Source organism: Poecilia mexicana, unplaced genomic scaffold, assembly GCF_051168715.1.
Source record: "Poecilia mexicana isolate PSO_F unplaced genomic scaffold, ASM5116871v1 scaffold_6, whole genome shotgun sequence".
Classification (NCBI taxonomy): domain Eukaryota; kingdom Metazoa; phylum Chordata; class Actinopteri; order Cyprinodontiformes; family Poeciliidae; genus Poecilia; species Poecilia mexicana.
The window spans coordinates 13,163,902-13,183,600 of NW_028263375.1; the positions used below are offsets into that span (position 1 = coordinate 13,163,902).

The 19,699-nt window shown below is 36.9% G+C and overlaps 3 protein-coding genes across 3 annotated transcripts in view; 1 reads left to right on the forward strand and 2 right to left on the reverse strand.

Annotated features, from left to right (window-relative positions):
• The window catches only part of fkbp16 (FKBP prolyl isomerase 16), a 56,806-nt gene extending 48,667 nt beyond the window's left edge, over window positions 1-8,139 (reverse strand). Inside the window, exon 1 of the mRNA XM_088006275.1 lies at window positions 7,876-8,139. The gene's annotated coding sequence lies outside the window, so the exon portion shown is untranslated. The remainder of the gene's footprint in view (window positions 1-7,875) is intronic.
• Window positions 1-11,183, forward strand: part of LOC106921442 (RNA polymerase II elongation factor ELL2) — a 27,609-nt gene extending 16,426 nt beyond the window's left edge. Inside the window, exons 5-12 of the mRNA XM_014993152.2 lie at window positions 2,062-2,303; window positions 2,836-2,960; window positions 4,077-4,191; window positions 5,092-5,548; window positions 5,957-6,026; window positions 6,408-6,579; window positions 6,687-6,731; window positions 6,958-11,183. Coding sequence (XP_014848638.1) covers window positions 2,062-2,303; window positions 2,836-2,960; window positions 4,077-4,191; window positions 5,092-5,548; window positions 5,957-6,026; window positions 6,408-6,579; window positions 6,687-6,731; window positions 6,958-7,071 — 1,340 coding nt within the window. The 3' untranslated portion in view covers window positions 7,072-11,183. The remainder of the gene's footprint in view (window positions 1-2,061; window positions 2,304-2,835; window positions 2,961-4,076; window positions 4,192-5,091; window positions 5,549-5,956; window positions 6,027-6,407; window positions 6,580-6,686; window positions 6,732-6,957) is intronic.
• On the reverse strand, window positions 10,191-15,212 carry pex11a (peroxisomal biogenesis factor 11 alpha). The gene is made up of 3 exons (XM_014993156.2): window positions 14,449-15,212; window positions 14,210-14,325; window positions 10,191-13,274 (listed from the first exon to the last, which is right to left on the reverse strand). Exons 1-3 carry the CDS (start codon window positions 14,505-14,507, stop codon window positions 12,706-12,708), a joined length of 744 nt encoding a protein of 247 aa, XP_014848642.2. The 5' UTR covers window positions 14,508-15,212; the 3' UTR covers window positions 10,191-12,705.
• Between the last annotated feature and the right edge of the window lie 4,487 nt (window positions 15,213-19,699).

The following is a 19,699-nucleotide window of genomic DNA, read 5'->3' on the forward strand; positions in this document are numbered from 1 at the left end:
CATTTTACTGCTTCCAAGTCATTCCTTGCCACCAATTTCGCTTGTCAACAATATTCATTTTAAGCAACAGATATCTCATATTTGCTCTAAGAGGTTTATTTACAATTATTTATGCAAATAAATAATTTGCATGGAAAATCTGGCTAGATATTTGTCTGAAATCTAGCCAGTCCAATTTATTCTGGCATTTTACCAATTTCCAACTCAGATTTGTTGATAAAAACAAAATTTGCTAAAATAACAGAGGCCTCACAATAATAAAGGCTTAAAATATGTAATTGCACTCATGGAAAGTTAATTGTTTTTAACATTTAAAGGTGTTGAGGGAAAAAAAATTGTGTCTAGCTGTTGCATTATGCAACGTGTAAATTTATTTCTAGTAGCTGAATTTACTTGATGAATGATGGGGCAAATTTCAAAAATTCCTACTGAGCATCATGCAGGAATATGGTTTCCCATTTTACTCAAACATGTCTTCTCCTGCACATCGGGAGATTCATTTAAATGGGTTATGGCTCTCAGTTTGAGCCACATGGCAGGGAAGAGTGCACAGTTGTTTTGTGGTCACGTTCTGTCTTTTTATGGTACAGTAATGCTACACTTAGAAAAAAAATGCCTATACACCAAGTCACAATTACATACTGCAGTAAAGAAGAGAAGAAAAAAAAAGTTGACCATTTAGATAATAGTGTGTGATTTTAATGCATGGAAAAGAAGAACTGGGAACTACATTGAAGACTTTGTAAGCACCTGGTGCTAAAATAAGTAAAAAAAAAAAAAAGAAAAAAAGAACATTGAAAGCTATCCCCAGTAACATTACCACATGGCTAACAGATGTTAAGCTTATTGTTTGGCTAGTTCTCAGAAACACTTCCACAGTACGGTAAAGTTTCAAAGCAGTACAAACAATTATGACACAAATATGTCCCTCGAGCAATTCTAGTTTAAACTTCTGAAGGGATGTCTCTAGTTGCTGCTTGTTTGAAATGTTGCACTGCATGTTGTTTTAGTCAGAGCTGAATAGCTCCATGTAAGTGTTAACCATACGGTCTTTTAGAAACCTTCAACTTCGAGCAGCGCCTTGCAAAGGTATTCATACATCCTGGAGTGTTTGAGCATTTCTTGCATTGTTACCAAAGACTATAATGTTGTTTATAGGGATTTTATGAACAGAACAGCTGTACTGAATTTAAATTAAGCAGTGGATGAATTTTTAAATTTAAATAGCTGACTTAGAAGGCAAGAAAATCTTTATTTATAATGTAAAAATAAAATAAAATAAGTTTCAGGAACACAAATGCTTTTGCACGACCCTGTATATTTCCAATTGTTTGAGACAATAACACCTCCAGGATATGTAAATAAAGTCAACTATCAACCAAGCTCTCTCTGTTGACACACAGTGTTAGACTTTGACCTTTAATAACCTTCAAACCAATGTATGGCTTAGGATTGTAATGAGATTACTGTCGGCAGACATCCACAAGAAGTGACCTGGGTCCAGTTGAATTAGTTCTGTAACATGAAGAAAACCGTCTCTGAGCTAATTGCTTTAGTTTCCCCACCCTACCTGTTTACTTAGGAGAAGCCCATTCTACTATCTCATCATTACACTGGTGCAGCCTCTACACACATAAAAAGAAAAAGAACATGCATGAGCTCGGCATTGAGCTCTGTGCATTAATGCATGTAAACTACTTTTTCAGACTGGCATGTAAATTCAGTCTTATCTGTCACACCTCCATAAAGCTGATTCCATTAAAACAGAAGAGATAAAATGACAAAAACGTATTGTCTGCCTGTCATGTGTGGGCTTGACTTAGAAAATTGGGGCATGATTTGTATATCTAGCCTCAGGACAGGATCGGGAATGATAAGAGCCTTGTTTTCTCGGGATACTTTCACTGCCTGAGTCCTGTTATCAGATGAGTTGAGAGCATGTTCCTCTTTAGTTGAGCGCAGTATTTAGCCGAATCAAACAACTTGAGATTATTGATGTAATACCCACTACCTCTAATAAACTTTATCTCTTTAAAAACTCTTTATCTACTTTATTAATAGGTAAGTGTGTGAAGGTGCAAAGGAAACAGGGCCTGGTCTCCAGCTCTGACAGCAGTAATAAGCACTCCCCCAGCAACAAGAGGCCCCTGCTCCCCAGCCCGGTGGCACATCGACCCTTAAGGGATCGCATCATTCATCTCCTGGCCCTAAAGCCCTACAGGAAGCCTGACATGCTACTATGGCTAGAGAGGGAGAGGGCCAGCCCAAAGGACAAGGCTGATCTGACCTCTGTACTAGAGGAGGTAGGAGACTGGTGGATTAATATATTGCAATTAGAAAAAAAAATGTATCTTAGACAATGAGCAAATTTAAATGCCTTTGGGGTCTGGTATAACACTGAAAAATTAAACATTATATATAAGAATTGTATAAATCTACCCATTCCTGGTCATCAATTGTGCAAATAAAAATAATCTGATACCATTAGGTCTATCTCAGGCATATTTCCTGTGTTCACATTGTTTGAGGGTCCCAATGCAATCATCAATTGGAGACTGTGCAGGCAGTGGTAACTGTAATTAGCGCTGTGCTTTAATTATCTTTGGATGAGAAGATAGTGGTTTTTGACAGGAGAAGGGTTGGGATGGCACAGTCTGGGATCCAAGTCATCGCAGAGACTGTTGGTTGCTTTGGGTATGTTTGTGTTAGAGGGGTTAGTTTGTATACAAGTGATAAAAATAGTGCAACAGTGCTGTGTCAGAGGTTACAAGTACAGCTAGACTTGTTTCCTGTTAAACTACTTTCTGTCCTATAACAGGAATGTTGGTTTTCCAGGTTGGTAAGCTGAATCCTAAGGATAGCAGCTACTCTCTGAAGGATGAGCTTTACAAACTTGTCCAAAGAGACTGGCCTGGATATCTGGAAGAGGAAAAGCAACTTATCCACAGGCTTCTCATCAGGTGGGAATTCATTTAGGCCAAATATGAAAATTTCGCAAAAGACAAGACAATATTTAACTGTTTTATTATTATTATTGATTGTTACATACAGTGTAATTGTAAATATTTTCACTTTTTATACTTTCTTTGCACATAAATTGAAAACTGTTTAGCTTAGCATAAAAGTGTGAGACAGTGTTAAACAGCAAATATGACTTTACTTTTAATGCACTAAAAACTTGTTTAGCCTCTTGTGTAGATCAAGCAGACACAGTCTAATACGGTCATTGGTTATTGAGTTATTGTGCGTAGCACTATTGGTGTCAGTCTGCTTTGATGTTTTTCTTTTCTAATGCTGCTTCTAAATGACAACTCCTTTGCTCAGAAGAATCTTTTAATCGAGACATCAAAGCAATGGAAAATTTTTCATGCACTGTGCTGCCAAGTGGCAAGACTTGCGAGGCTAAGCAGTTAAGGAGTGATCTTTAAGTGCCTGCCAGAAAACATGGAAGCCATGTGCTCCAGTGCCATTTTGGAAAAAGCACAACTCCCACTAGAATCTTGCAGCACTCCTGCTGAGTGTAAAAGCTTTGCAGTTGTATTCATTCAAATATTTTGCCAAAAACAAAAAAGCTGTGGTTTGAATAAACTTGGAGCATCTTCTCTGTAGTCAGTTTATCTGATAGGTTACTTGTACAAAGCATTCTAAGAACTGATGGTTATCGCTACTTAGTGGGTAGGAACTCCACTATTACTGTCACTATTAATGAGAGGGCAAGAATTCACTGCAGTAAGTGACTTTTGATAATGGCATCTGTTCAAGGAAGGAGCTGAAGGAAGCAGATTACCGGAAAAAAAAGGCTTTGGCCATAAAGAGGTTAAATATGCAGCTATTGTTTCTCATATGAGTCTGTGTTTAGTCTCTGTGGACAGCTCCTGTGTGTTATTTTACAAAAACACAGTTGCATAACTTCTGTAATTATTTCTTTTGTGGAAAGACTTCCACCTCTATCTTTTCCTAGCTGTAATTGCTCATCCCATTGCACAAAAATTCTGTGTTCTTCGTGTTTTGCTTTATGGGCCATTTACCTTAAAGTTAGTCTAAGTAAAGGTACTGTGTTCTAAATGTCTTCACAGAAAACTTCAGCCACTGCACAACAACCAATCGAGGAGTCCCCAGTCCATCCATTCGTTGCACAAAACCCTTGGGGATTCTCCCTCACGGCTCAGTCCTGCCAAAAATCTCTCAGTGGTAAATATTCATGTTGCAAGATTTGTCTTGTTTTTATTTCCTAATTTTCTTATGACTAAAACTGAGCCATTACCCTCTTAATCCAATGCACAAACAAAATGCATTAACAAAACTAACTCAAATAGCTCTGACTGGAATCATACAATGGGAAATAAAATTACATGGTTAGTTATTTCCCAGAACCAGGAAATGAATAGATAAGTGATGTTATGTTCTGTTTTATGGAAATGTTTGGATAGGCAACTAGTCTTTAGTCTTTATAGACGAAGAGAAGTATATATTTTAAATCTATAAAACGTTGCATCCATTGCAGGACCAAAGATAAAAAGTGACAGAGTTTTCATCTCCTCTCTGTTTGCTTTGCTTTAAATTTTTTATGTCTCAACAATGACAAAGTTTTAAAAAACAAAAAAAAAAAACTCCAGAAGTAATTCAAATGCTTTAAACCTGTTTTTGTTTATTTAGTCATATTCACTTATTTGCATATTATTTTTTACAGAAATGTAAGAATTCATGTCCTAAAAACTGCTTAATAAATGTGTTTCTAATTGGAATATCAAAACAATCTATAAAAATAATAATATTGGTCAGTTAGGGAATGTGATTAAAAATTTAAGCAACCAATATGCCTCAGATATTGATTGTCTTGGACATACAGACATCAAAGTCGATCGTGTAAAGTGAATTTACCTCTGCTTATTTGACATGAACTTTTCTCAGTTTTTTTCTGTATTCGGTATTTCTTCTAAGCTTACTGTTGCTATTTTTGAATGGTATGTTCATTCCCTAAGGTGAATTCAACGCTATCCGAAGAATGACTAATTTATCCACAATACTGTAAAAACCCTCTTCGAAATTTTCTAGTAATATTTAATTTGTTTTCTTTCCCCTTCGTTCTAGAAACGGTCACTGGTTTTGGACGCTTCCAGCATCCAAACCCCCAAAAAACAAAGGCTGTCGGAACACTGTCTGCCCCTGCAGTCGCCCTCTCATGCAGACTGTGGCACCAATGGGGCTCGTAACTCCTCCAGTCACGGAAACTCTTGTGCGGCGACAAAAACAGAGTTTGACATAACCAATAATCATCTTCAGGGAAACCCAGTCGGTTTGTACTCGCCACACAAGCTCAGCATGCCGTGTGCTATTTCCAAACTAGAGAAGACGGAACCGGCTCCCATTTTACCCAGTCCTAAGCCTCGACACAATGGCACCTCTATATGCACTGAACAGCAGCTCGCCAATGGCCAGCACAAAAAGAAAAGGTCCAAGAAACACAAAGACAAGGAGCGAGATCGCTTAAAGCCAGACTGGATTGAGACAAGTCCAGACATGAAGCAGAACCAAGAAAATGTTAAAGGTGAATGCCAAAGTTTTATCAGGTCATAATTTGTTCTGTTTTGCTGTTAAGATAAGGACAAGGTTGTGCAAGAAGGCCGTTTAAAGAAATAATAAACTTTCCAAGATTGAGTTATAAGATTTTTTGTAGAATTAATAGAGGAGCATTTTATAGAATTTGATCTAAGACAGCAGTAAGAACAGTGACTCTGTTGTCTGTTGATGATTGACTGTGTAACAGCTGGGTGACCTATGGCCGAGCTAGTCAGCAGGCAGATTTACCTCCTGCTTTGCTCTGTTGACGTAACTGCTCACCTTGGATTGGATCGGTTATCAGAGACACCATTAAATAATTTCTCTCGATATGACAGACTTGTTGCCAGATTATATACTGAAATTAATCTTTCTCCTGAATGTGTCTTTTAAACAGCTACAGACCACGAGCGAGACAAAACACCTGTTAACCGAGCCTCAACTGAAGAACTGCCCGACTATTTCATGTAAGGTTTTAAACATTTTTTTATATTAACCTTTTTTTAATGAGTAAAACGTAGCCAACTTTCTTTACACCAGTTGCCAATTCAACATTTCACAGCGTAGTTTTAAATTTCAGCCTACTGCTCGAAGGAAAAAAACAAAGTTTCCCTTAACAGTACGGTTCTGCTTCAACCCATTCAGATAAACAGAGGAAGATTATATAAATAAGGTGTCACAAAGCTTCTCTGAGAATAACTCACAAAAACAAAAGATCTTATGTCCTACATTTATACATCTGCTCAACACACCATGCTCTGATCTAATTCTTGCAGAGCCATCTAGTGAGCGGATTCGGTACATACTCGGTTTCCAGAGATTAAGACGTGTTTCCTTTCGCTTTTCAGAAAATACAGCACTGTAACAACACTGGAGCAGCGGCAACTGTACCACGATGACTTCTGTGCAGAGTACGATGAATATAGAGTTCTTCATGACAGAATTGGGGCCATCACGGAGATGTTTGTTCAGTTGGGCTCAAAGATCAACACTCTCACACCGGGAACACAGGAATACAAGGTACTTTTTGTACTGAGAGCCTGCTGAAACTGCTTCTTTTAGGAAAATACCAAAGAGAAGGTATAGCATGTACAGCGCAGTAACCACTCTCTTTATTATTTTTCCAGCTCATGGAGGACCAAATACTACAAAAATATCGAAAATATAAGAAAGTAAGATATTTTTCAAAGGTTTATTGGCTTAATCACTTCTTTTGCAATGTCCTGACTTTGATGAATGCCATGTTTGTCATACTTGCATAGGTAAATTTAACAAAAACAGAAAACAAAGTTTTACAATGATTAAGAACTTTTTTGTGGATTTAATGGGAAACATCCATCAATAAAAGTTTAACACAGACTCTATTCCCTTTCTGTTTTTTTGGTTTTTTTTTTGTAGAAGTTCCCTGGATACCGGGAAGAAAAGAAACGGTGCGAGTACCTCCACAAAAAGCTGTCGCATATCAAAGGCCTGATCGCCGAATATGACCGGACACAGGGATTAGTTTCCTAGTGACTGCACACTACCCACACCGGGTTGCAGCAAAAGTGGACCAAAAGACTCCAGGTGGACCCAAAGACTGCCCAGCCAGGTCCCAGAGATGCTGAGACACTTTACTTTCCTCCACAGTGACAATGGAATGGAGGGCGTAAGGTGCTCTGTCAAAAGTGGGCCGAGACCGCCTACTCGTGATCAGATGTTACCCTTTAAAGCTCTGTTTTTTCAGCTCTATTTATGGCTGGAAGAGCTGGTTTCAGTTCTGCTGTAAAACACGACAAGTAAAAAGGAGAGGCCAACAGATGTGATCCTTCCTACCTAACTACATAATTTGTAATTATATTTTTAAACTGGTTGAAACTTTAAAGTGTCAATTTGTAAGTAACTAAGTGATGGTACAATCAAACTTAGGGGTATAAAATAAATTCCACTGAAGTGTTTATATTTAAATACAAAAATTGTTAGTGGATTTTAAGATAGAAAATATATTTAGGATTATGAATTATTAATTTAGTACAATAATAAGAAACACGCTGGCAGCAATTGCATCGTGCTAGTTATAAGTGCACTGTAAGGCTTTTTAAATTAGATTAAAAATGGCAAAATAACCATTTGTAGATCTCAGCTTGATTAAAATTTGCCATTCATCCAAAAGCCTGCAGAACTGAGACCTGACCTAATATTGATCACTAAAGTAGGATATATGGAGTGGCTGCAGAGTCAAAGGTTGAAACGTGTGTCTATGAACTACAATCAAAATGAATTTTAAGCCTGCTAATGTTCTGTCTCATTTCTCAGAAATGCCAAAAAAATACTCACAGTGGGGAATTATTGAAAACGTCAACTTTGTCTTGGTCACGAATGAAGCTTTTGCCATGAAATTCGCCTGGAGGTCAGTAATGACCCAAGTAAGCTGCACATACAAAGAATGGAACACAAATAAGTCCTTAAATTATATGTAATAAAACAGAATAGCACTTCCATTTGTTATATGAAGTCTAATAGTCTCAGTATGAAAAACAAATGTTCCACATAATGATTTTACCACCTTGAAACGTCACTGTTTGCTGTTTTTTAAGGTGATTGCAGTACAATTTCTCCTCCAAACATGGTGTGTGTAATGACATTCAAAGAGTGAACCTTTGGTCTCATCTCCCCCGAATTCCCCTTGTGTTGTGTTTGGTCCGTCCAAATGTACTGCAGCAAGTTTAAAAGGTCTTAAAAGTGTTTTTTTGTTTTGTTTTGTTTTTTTTTCAGCAGTGGAGTTTTGTGCAGTAATTCTTATAGAAGTCAGGTCAGATAAGTGCATTACTTACTGTTTCCATGGAAAACTGTTCTTGCTAGTTGCAGGTGCTTCTAATGCTCATTGACTACTTTATGGCCCTTGGACAATTCTCCTGGTTGTCGACTTATTCTTACTAATCTTAAAAAGAGCACCTGGGTATGGTGGGCTTATGGTTAAATGTTCTTTCTGCCTCTAGATTATGGCCCAAATGGCGCCCACTGTAGCATTCAAAAGTATACAAATGTCTGTAACCGCTGTCATCAATATGTTTTGCAATAGTTATTACCCATCATAACATGCTTCTTGGTAATGAGAAACATTTTAGCAGGGCTGATGTCAGGATTATGCTATTAGTAATATTAATTTCCACAGATAAAGCAGTATTTTTCTCTGCTTTTCATGCATTTATGAACTTAATTTAATTCAAGTGATATTTTTCAAGTGATATTTTCAATGTCATTCCATTTCACGTAACTTATTCAGGGACTTGCATAATTCATGTCTTTGTATGTGTGGGTCACTTGGGTGGATACGAACATATGGTGTAGCTCTTGGTTCATGTCAAAAAGCAGATTAAAGCTATGTTGATGAAAATCATATTGGTTCCACAATAATAGTTCCACTGTATATTTGCTGGATCTCACATAGTACTGTGCACTTTTAGAGTCAGTTTCACAAATGTAGCCTACAGTGCCATGAACTGCCTTCTAATATGAAATGATTATCAACATATTCATCTCTCAAGTCTTCTGACCATAGCTTTACTTCCATAGAAATAATGCTGTTCACACTGTAGATGGATGATCGTTTTATTGTGTAATTTTACTGCTGTTAAGGCCCTGACTTAAGTTTAATGGAAGGTTTGGCTAAAAATAATGCATTACTAGCTTCTATGAGCGTTACATTAAGGTGTTATTCAGACAAATGTGACTAAAGTGTGTAATTTAAGGACTCCCAAGAGATTGGTCCTGTGGGTTGTTTTATGCCCAAATTGCTTGTAAGGACTAGTGAGAACACAAAACGGATCCACATAAAGATTTTAGACCCTCTGTGCATCTGATCGGTCATAACATGTGCTTTTAATTTTACCTGAATAAGCCCTGGTTCTGATGTAGAAACTGGAATATTTGTAGTTTTCTCTAAGCATTTGCATCATAGTAGCAATACTCACACCTATTGTCTTAAAAGTGACTTGTAATGGATGAATGAAGTTAACACTTGCCTTGACATGCACTGTATGTCAGACATTTCCACCTTTCCTAGTTGCCCATGTCCCCAAATGCTCCTGGTTTATCCTGCAAAAATCAGTGTTCTCAGATCATTTCCATGAATGGCTTTTAGTCCAATTGTAATTTTGGTTACTGGTTATTTGTTGTGTTGAAGTTGTCCGTTTTATTTCTTTTTGTGCCATGTACTTATGTCTTTTTTTTTTTCTCCATCATTTGTCTTCTTGTCTGTGCGATAATCACAAACTGTACAGGAGTTTCTACCATCCAGTTCTGTCAGAGATTCAAAAACACAGAATACCTGCAAGAATCTATGTAATTTGCTTCTGATGATTTCTTTGTGCAGCAGCTCTATTGCCAAAAGTTTAGTGGCCAAATGTTTTGTTTTTTTTTTTCTTTTTGCAGTCAAACAGACATTTTTAAATGCGGTACTCTGATACGCTTGAAGGATTTGAGTAAAAATAGTTATTCTGTTTGAGCACATATGAAATAACAAAAAAAAAAGTATTGGCACTGACAACTGGAGGAAAAACAAATGTAATCCCATAAAGTGTAAACCAGCTTCCAATGCTAAAAATCATTAAAAAAAACAAACAGGTATATAAAAAATGTGTAAGCACAACTTAAGTGCATATCCAAAATTTATTGGGATTTTGCAGTGTTCTACTTAAAGGTTGAGATTTGAACATGGTTAGAGCAACAATGAGACTCTTCAAACCATAGTTTGCTGAAAGCAATACATTTTAAAACAATTTTCTTTCAGAAGCTTACAAATATGTACCTCTAACATAGTACAAGTAATATTACACGAGGGGGGTGGGGGGGGGGACAGTAAACCTGTGACAGTATCACCAGGACATGTGTACCATTTGTGAAAAAAGTCCCATGTATCTTTTTCTGATTTACCTGTTGTAGGAGCTAACTACTGAAGGTGCCTTTTCACTCAGAGAGCAGGCAAATTCATCATACAGTTATTGTCCTATGGGGGAAAGAAAAACTGCCAGCAGTAATTACAAATCTTTAGCTTGACACTGTTGCCACTTTTTAAAAGTGCTTTCTTCTATTTTTACATAATCTCAAAAGATGCCTCTTTAAATGCACAAACAGGCATATTTAATAAATTAGATCACAGTTTTCCAGTAATACAGACTTGGTCTTATGGATTGAAGACCTATTTGGATATCAACTCAAAGCCAGGTCTGCTTAAATGTGCTTTGAAGCAACAGTCTAAGTTTCAGTTTAATTTAATCTTCATCTGCTTCCACATTTTTCCATTAAAGTGTGTTTTAATAGATTGCTGGTACTGGAAACAGTAACACACCAGTGGAAATGTGAAACAAAACCTTCTGTCAGCTATATATTATTGCATTTTGTTTGCTTGGAACAAATTTATTTATTGCTTTTAATGTCTGTACATTTTTTGAGGGACTATTTTTGTGCATCGCTCATTCGTTCTTTGCACAGCCAAACTAAACCATTGCGAAAGAGACAATGGGATATACTGTATTTTTGCAATATCTGGATGAATATAACATCTCTTGAGAATAATCTTTTACAAAAACAAATGTATTGTTGTCTGAGTGAAACTGAAAATAAAAAGCTCTTCAATTGTACAAGTTGTCATTTGTCCTAAAGAGGGCAGTGTAACTACTTCTGAAAGGATTAAACACAAGAAACATGTTGCATGGAACAAACTCTTCTTGAACAGATACAATGGCCATGCATAGATTTTCCTTTTAATCCTGTATCACTTTTTTTCGAGTTAACCTCATCAACAGTATTTATTGTTGAACTCCAGCAGAGCAAATCTAAGTGTTTTCCCTCATTTGGCAGAGAAGCCGCTAACTCTTCAGTCATATCAGATTAGCAGCATTTTATCACAAAACAATAAGCACAGCAGAAGCAGTGGCCTGAACAATAACTAACACCCAATTTGTACTCCCATTATGTACCCACTCATTATTTCATCTCCTCCTTCCCTTTCGTACCGGTAAACAAACTATTCCAGTCAACACTTGGACAATAGTTCACTTCTCTCAGAAGGTAAACATTCCTGATCAAATATGAAGATGGATTAGCTCATCATCCCTTTTCCTTAAATTTGAAAGCATCTTTTAAAAAGTTGGCATAATTCTAAATTTTCTGCAACTCTGGTAGTGATCTCTGGTGGTTGATCTTTGAGGAAAAAAGGTTTATGACCTCTGATCAAATCAAATAAGTGAGTAAAATTCTGCTGGTTACTCTTACGGTTTTGAGTCACAGAATCCTATTTTCTCACTATGTACAAATTGTTAATCACAAGTCACCAATGTGGGTACAAATTGTTACCTGGTCTGGACAAAACATCTTGCATAGTTAGGTGATGTACAAAACCCAATATATTTCAAAAGTATGAAATAGTAAAAAGGCCAGATGACCAGTAATCTTCAAACAATTCCACAAATAAAAATATTAAACATTTTTGAAGGCAGATGAACAACCCTGCAATATGAACAAGTTTTGTTTCATATTACTTGGGAGTCTATCAGGTGTGAAACTGCTGGTAGTGTAGAAAACAGGACTGCAACAAAGTCAAATCTTTGATCTTAGGTTGTTCAGAAAGTATTTCCTGAAGGAGGTTGCTGTTAATTATAATTAGAGATCCACCAGTTAGTCGGTCAGAAAAAGAAAATTGTCCCTTGGCTGTCGGTCAAACCTGAACTTCTTTTACTAGTCATTAAATGCATCACTAATGAGCATTCACAAAATTTTAATCTGTAAGCAATCAACCAGTAGAAGGTACTTTGTACTTCCTATGAGGATATTAAATCACACATAGGTTAGGGACATGATTTGATATGTTAAAGAATTATCCTGCAATTCCTTAATTCACCTTCTTTGAAATGAACAAAAAAATCTCAATTGGAAGGTTAGACTTCAGAAAAAAGTAAAAATTGCTATCCGACATGAAATGCTTGATCGATGCATCTCTAATTATATTATTGCTAGGAAGCCTTACCGTAAATTCAGATTCTGATACAAAACTACTCAACACAAGTGTCACTGAAATGTATTATGTTCCCTGTTAATGCTAGCTTGTGTCATTTAAAATTAAATCATTGATCCGTTTTAACCTTTGGTCAAACTCCACCCTCCTTATCAGGGTTTGATCCTCAAAGTGGGTCGTGCGAGGGTTAAAATGCCAATCAGGGAAGATATCAGCCCACAAAATCCAACAACTCCTGCACTCGACTTGTAAATGCCCAGCCTATCCAAAGGAATGAAGAGATCGCAGATGTTTTTCACAGTGTCCAAGGCAACAGTCGGTTCTGATCTCAGAGTCTCCAGAAGCAGGAAAATAAGGGCATCCAGTTCAGGAATAACAGCTTCCGCTACTTCAGGACAGTCACTGAGATGCTGGTTCATTCTGCTTTTGAAGCGGTTATCTCTCCCTTTCTTTTGCATCAACTGGAGAATTACATACAGGTCTCGGGTCAGATTCATCACTAATGAGAAGAGGTAGTAGCGAGAGGCATATATGCTCCAGCGTTCCTTGTCGATGCTGCGGATGAGGCCCACATTTCTGGCCCACACTGCATTATCACAGATAAAGTAGAGTGCCCGGTTGATGTTGGCCACTGTGAGGCACAGGCTCAGCAAGCGGTCAGAGAGCTGCATGGTTTGTTTAGCAGCCACAATGGAATTGGCTGCATTTCCTAGCCTGAGCACTGACAAAGGAGGCAGAAATGAAAGCAGGAATGAGTTCAAGAGAAACATGAAGTGAACATTCTGCTATAAGCAGTCCACAAGTATCCAACAGGTTAACAAACAACTACACAAACTACATAAGTTTAGCATGTTAGCAACTCTGTAGTACAAAGGTCAAGGTCGACATTCATATCTACTTTACAACACTTTTGAAGCAAAGCTTTCCTGCTTTCAGAACCTCTTGGGGACCTTGTTCCAAATGAATGTTCCACCAAAATGTTTTGCTAAGAAATTATGAGAAAATAGTGTCTCTGAGTTAGTAAGTCAAGCTCCCAAAGCAGCAGAAAGTTATGGTGGCAGCTAAGATGCAGAGGAGATAATTAAGTGGCGCATCAATAGTGTACCCCTCTGAGGCCCAGCTTTGGGCTTAGTAAGGCTCCACAAGAACAGAAACGGGAAATGCTATATCTTTAACGCCTGACCTCGCTTCCAGGCATTCCCAAGTAAAACCTGTCTCTTGTCTTTTTCACACATTCATGAGGGAACTGGGACATTATATATTAAAGCCTTAAAAATCTCAGTTCACCGCTTGTATTTTTTATAAGTATTTTACCAGGCTTTAAAATCCCTAAAGTCAAACAGCTCATATTAAGTATTTAAAATCCCAAAAAGCACAAAGGAAGAATGTTTGATTTTTCACAATGCTCATTAACTCATAATTATGAAAATGTCTTAAGTTTAACATTTCCAAATCTGTAAAACTTTGAGCAGAACACTAATTACTGTTTGTCATAAAGACATGAGTGACACATTAAAAAGGGGCACTATAGACAAGGAAAATTTGTTTTCATAAATTAAATTAATTAATAAAAGTTGAAAGTTGTCTAATGATACTTAAATGCATTAAAATATTTTTAATCACATTTTTTTATCGCTTTTTTACAATTATACTCACGTTTTCGTCCAGCACTCATATTATTTTCCAAACTTTTAAGTCTGGCCACCAGGTCCTTTCTATCAGGCTTGTTTCGTAGTAAATATATTGACAGTGCACAGGCATACTGGGTAGCTCTGAAAGCCAAAACACAGGGAAAGTTATCAAATTTATTACTTAAGCAATATCAGCAATTTGGCAGATTTATTATTATGTTTTTCAGAAATACGCCTTGCCAACTTCATAAATGAAAAGCGCACCTGAATACACGGTCTCTCCCTTGGCTTTGGCTTGTGAATTTCACAACGGCGTCCATCATTATTAGCACATCAGGACAGGCTGTTCTGCTCAACAGCGAAGTTTCGTCCTCGTGCACCCGCTGTCAGGAGCTTCTTGTTGACGCCGGTATAGTTCTGTTCCTTTCTTGACTTTAGTGCATTGTCAGCACTAGCTCCTCACATTTGTTGCCACTTTAAAAATACCTAATACTTAGAAATATAAAACTTTCACCGTGTGTCTCGTTTCGCTAAAGCTCAGCTGATTTACAACACCTGCGGAACTAAACACTGTTGTTTCACCACAAGCCTTTACGGCAGCGGAATGAACGCCGAACAGATTTCCGGGACGGACCTTTTTTTTTTTTTTTTTTTTTTTTTGCTCAGTTGTTTGAGTTGCTATGGCAACTTGTAACATTGCACAGTCATGAAAGTAGGCTACTATTACACATATAAAGCACCCTGTTAACACTAAATATATTTTTAAAACTCTGAGACTACCAAGGTCAATAAGATTTTTTTATGATTTTACCATTTAAAGAGTTCCTCTTTTTAAAAACATCTAAATTGTTATTTTTTTCATTGCTTAGTTATTTTATGCCATGTATGGCACTCAATACTATACAACTCTTCACTGCCACCCTGCCATGCCCCACTCCACCTGTTGCTGTGGACTGACTGAAGGGAGACAATGTTTTATTAAATTACTAGTCAGTTTATTTGCATAGCAACATGCATACAAAATGCATTTTAAAGTGATTTAGATTAAAATCGAGAAATAACAATTAAATACTCACATTAACACATGACACCAGTGTCAGTTAAGGGGTTTTAAATCAATGTTCCTTATCAGCTAATACAAAGGCAGAGAGGAAAAACCAGCAAACTGATGTCAACAGTATGAGAGAAAGAAGTCATTACTAAATTACTACTAACATCCACAAATGGCACATTTTGTAAATTATTTATACGGTGTGAGACAAGCAAAGACAGGGACAAAATATTTAGTCAATAAACTAATTAAGTCTCCTGTTCATCACAGAGAAGTGGCTGAGAGGACAATGCTAGATAAGCTGAGCCACTCCCAGTTCTCTTTTCAGTCAATTTGTCACTTGATGTTTCAAAGTCTTTTCTTTTTCTTTCTTTTTTACAAGAAATATCTTTCACTGTTTGGTCTTTCTGAACTAGAAGTTACAATATCTGGATAGTGATGCAATAGCCATAGTAAAAGGAGGGTACAACTCCTTAAAGTTGAAGGGTTTATGCATCCAAACAAAATAAGGTATTAGAATAAAACAAAAGACATCTAGCCTTTAGCAGATGATAACATAAGTGGTCTTCCTATTCCTATTTTTTAGAGAAAAGAAGCTTTTTCCGAGCAAATTTTGATCGAGTTAATCGAACATCCTCTACTGTAAAATGTATTTTTCTTATAAACAATCTTCCAATCTTCCTGAGTGTTTAATAATGAATCCCACGTTTAGTTTTTTTTTTTTTTTTTTTTTTTTTGGGAGGGGGGAGGGGATGTCCCCAGAAAACTTCACAGACTGCAAGTAAAAATCCCTTCTTATACTAATTTCTGCACAGCTCCCTTGTTTGTCATTTCCATTCAGCTATTGAAGTAGGCTGTTAAGCCTTTGCTTTTGGTCATCTTGTTTGAATAGTTTAGCAAATAAAAGGTCAGCTCCATTGAGTATTCACTGAGTAAGTAAAAGACTGGCTTTGTTAAGGAATGCAGTTAACCTTGACATTATTGCTCTCAGTAACACAAATATAATGCATTAAGGGAGGGGGTCAGTGTCATTAAGCAACAAAACACCCCATTCAAACCTGTTTGACATCAGTTGCTTCAGCAGTTATCTGGTAGATTGGCTTCTTTAATTTGTCTCTTATTTCACAACAGGGAGTTCAGAGGAAATGCGATTTGGACTGTGAGGGTAATAGATCAGTTTTTTATGATAAATAGGAACCAATGTGTGGTTTTCAGCTGTACATATTTGTCTGATTTGTTAAACACGTGCTGTGTGAATGGCAGTGTATGTGTACCATTTCACTAAGGACACCCTCAGACTTGTAGAATTAAGAAATCACTGAAATAGAGCTTGTCTGACACCAAGAATAGACTAAAAGAAACCAAATACCCCCAGTGTATGTAATTTTATCAGAAACTGAGAAGTTTTCATTTCAACACCATTTTTATGAAAATATTCTACTCCTATTTTATGAAGTCAAAATTAACATTTCCTTTAATTTCTTGGTTTGAGTTGATGATGATTGTCCCTGACAATTGAACCACATTTTAAGGACATGCCGACAAAGGACAGGGATAAGTCTGGTAGAGTCACAGAAATCCCAGAATAATATCAGATCACCGCATACTTCACTCATTCCCAACAAACGCCCTGGGGTGAACGACAGGCACAAATTAAAGAAACCAATTTATCCTCAAATTATTTACTAGAGGGATGATTTTACCAGTAAAGCTTTACTTTACAATGCTTTCTCCTCACTTCTCAGTGTTCAGCGTCAGTGTTCATAATTTAGCAGTAAGAAAGAGACTGACCAAAACCTCTGCTGACCAAAAGTAGCTTGTCATTTGAAAGAATAAAAAGAAAAAAAATTCTTCATAATTATCAAGGCTTCCGTGGAGATATTCTGTGTTCTCATGAGATATATTTGAAGGTGTGTGACCTATTATTTCTGTCATAAAACTAACAGTATTTCAGAAAAAGAACATCACGTGTACAATCACTCAGTAGTAGTGGGATGGCCTGGGGTTGCTCTGCTGATACAAGATGAGCTATAGCTACTCTCCATTAACAAATACTCAAGGGTATGTCTCACCATCAGTTTGTGGCCCTCTGTTTAAGTGCACTCAGGATATGCAGAAGGACATTGATCCACGCCACTCGCCACATACGCAAATCCAAATCTGAATGGCTCAAACAAAGCCAAATAAAAGATCCTATAGCGAGCCTAGTCAGTGTATGAACTTGAAATGTATTATGATGCTGCATCAATTTCACTTGAACAGTTTGTATAACAGAACAAAAAAATAAATAAAAAATCAAGTCACCATCAAGTCTGAAATTAGATAATCAAGAAATTAGCTAATTGCAACGTATTTTAAGAGCCCGACAAAGACTTAAAAAAATCCAACAGAATATGAAATGAATTACACCTATTATGCTTTTATTACAATTAAGAGGATAAGTGGCAACCTGGTGGTGCAATCAAATACAATGGTCTTTAGAAATGCCATGCTCTGTCAGAGAAAGCAAATGTTGTGGCTGCTTCTCGGTCTGCAGCTCTTGGTTTTATATCAACACAATCCCAGGAACACAAATCTCCAGCAGTCACCTTCGAGAGGCTTTTCTTGTTAATCTGTGTAGAGCACAGGATCACTTTGAAACTATTTTAAATCCACAAAGATTTTTCTCAACTGGAAAAAAAAAAAAAAAAAACTGTTAACAAGCTCCCTGTGGGGAGGATATCTCAGCAAGTTCTCTTGAAGGTCAGACAAGTGTAATACTGTAAGAAATTTCTGTTATATCCTAAATGTTATATTGCATAAATTGAAATTCCTACAGGTGTCTGTTTGAACAGAAACATCAATGTTTCTGAAAGGACAATCAAAAAAAAAAAAAAAAAAAAGACTGGTGATGGAAGGCCTGCAATCTTTTCTGTGTTTGCAAATGTATTTGTTCCTGCCACCTGTTTTGTTTCTTCACAGGATTCACAAAGTGGATTGCCTTGAATACAAGTCGAGCAGATTCCTGCAATTTGCAACAGTTTTTTTTCTTCAAGTCATACTTGTTTTTAGATCATTCATTTGATGAAAAAACAAACAAACTTTTTGACTAAAATAGAAGGCAGCGGAGAGGGTGAGTTGTACTTTCTGTGACATCCTTTACCCGATCGTTGTACGGTCAATAGCACAGAGGTTCAACTTATTCCCTGCTTATTCCTCTGCACCAACAATACCAGCAGTTTTCAGTTGTGTTTTAAGTGTGATCTTTGAAACGCCAATAGGTCCAGGCTTAAAAATGCCAAGAATTGTGCACTGGCTGTATAATTTGCATAAATGTGAACAGGCTTTTCCCTAAATGCATTATCTCATTTAAAAATTCCATTTGATCAATGAATCTATTTTAAAAGCAAATATGTTTTTTTTTCTTCTCTCATTTCAGAATCAGGTGGATGTGCTAATTCAGATTTGCACAAATTTAACAAATTTGTAAATTTGTAAAATATGTATGTCCCTTAGTCATGCTAACCCTGGAGTGTTTGAAAAGAGAGACAAAAAGACAGCAGAGCAGCTCATGTTGGCAAAGATTCCTGTGAGCCAACATTAAACACTAAACACTTTCTTTAGCCAAAGATCAAAGTGTGACAATAAGCACATTGGCTAAATCAACAAAAATCTTTTGTCAGCTATGGTAGCTGTGAGTATGATCCGGGCAGCTTGAAGTTAATGTGCCAACTCCACAGTGAAAGCTGAAGGCATCTATTTGACAGCTGAAGCTTGAACACAGGCTTAAATTACATTACGAGTTCCCTATCATTACACTTTTGTAAAATCATTATAATTGAAAAAAAAAAAATCAAGATGATTACTAGCCGTCACTCTACGATTATTTCCCCACCTCCAACTAATGGTCTTCATGTCACTCTCTAGCCAGATGGAGAAGTGGATGAAAATGTCTCCGTTAGGAACGATGGGAAGGAAGTCGCTTGGCTGACCAACAAGTTCATTATCTGAGAGAGGGATTATCTGGAGGTGTGGAAGTCTTCTCAAAAGCATAGCCACTGAGTCAACTGGAAGTGAAATGTCTTACTGCTTTATTTTGCAACTTCATCTGGTTGAATTCAGCCACTTGTCAATCAAAGAGAAGGAGAGTGAATGTGAAGTGTGCATGCTGCTACATTTGCAAGTACACATAGATGATTGTAGGTTTACAAGCCATGAAGCCTTAGAAAAATGTCTTTAGGTTTCACTTAAGTAAAATCTGCCGTAAGTGACAAAGAGCGGTCACATTAAAGAAGAATATGGAAAGGCCTATTTGTGTTGCTGTGCACATCTTTAAAAGAGATGTAGCCATAAACTTCTAAAAGACACTCATTTGTTTTGATTATCTGGAAGATAATTGGCTTGTTTTTCCACAGCTGGCATATTTATTCATTTGATGTGCAGTAGCATGGAAAGCCTATTTAATTAATTTAAAATCTTCATATC

Bases quoted from the DNA above. Each gene is read 5' to 3' on its own strand.
- pex11a (XM_014993156.2), bottom strand. From the start codon at position 14,507: ATGATGGACGCCGTTGTGAAATTCACAAGCCAAAGCCAAGGGAGAGAC. The intron at 14,326-14,448 runs GTGCGCTTTTCA...TTTGGCTTTCAG, and splicing joins GGGAGAGACCGTGTATTCAG to AGCTACCCAGTATGCCTGTG. The intron at 13,275-14,209 runs GTGAGTATAATT...CTCCTTTGTCAG, and splicing joins TATGAGTGCTGGACGAAAAC to TGCTCAGGCTAGGAAATGCA.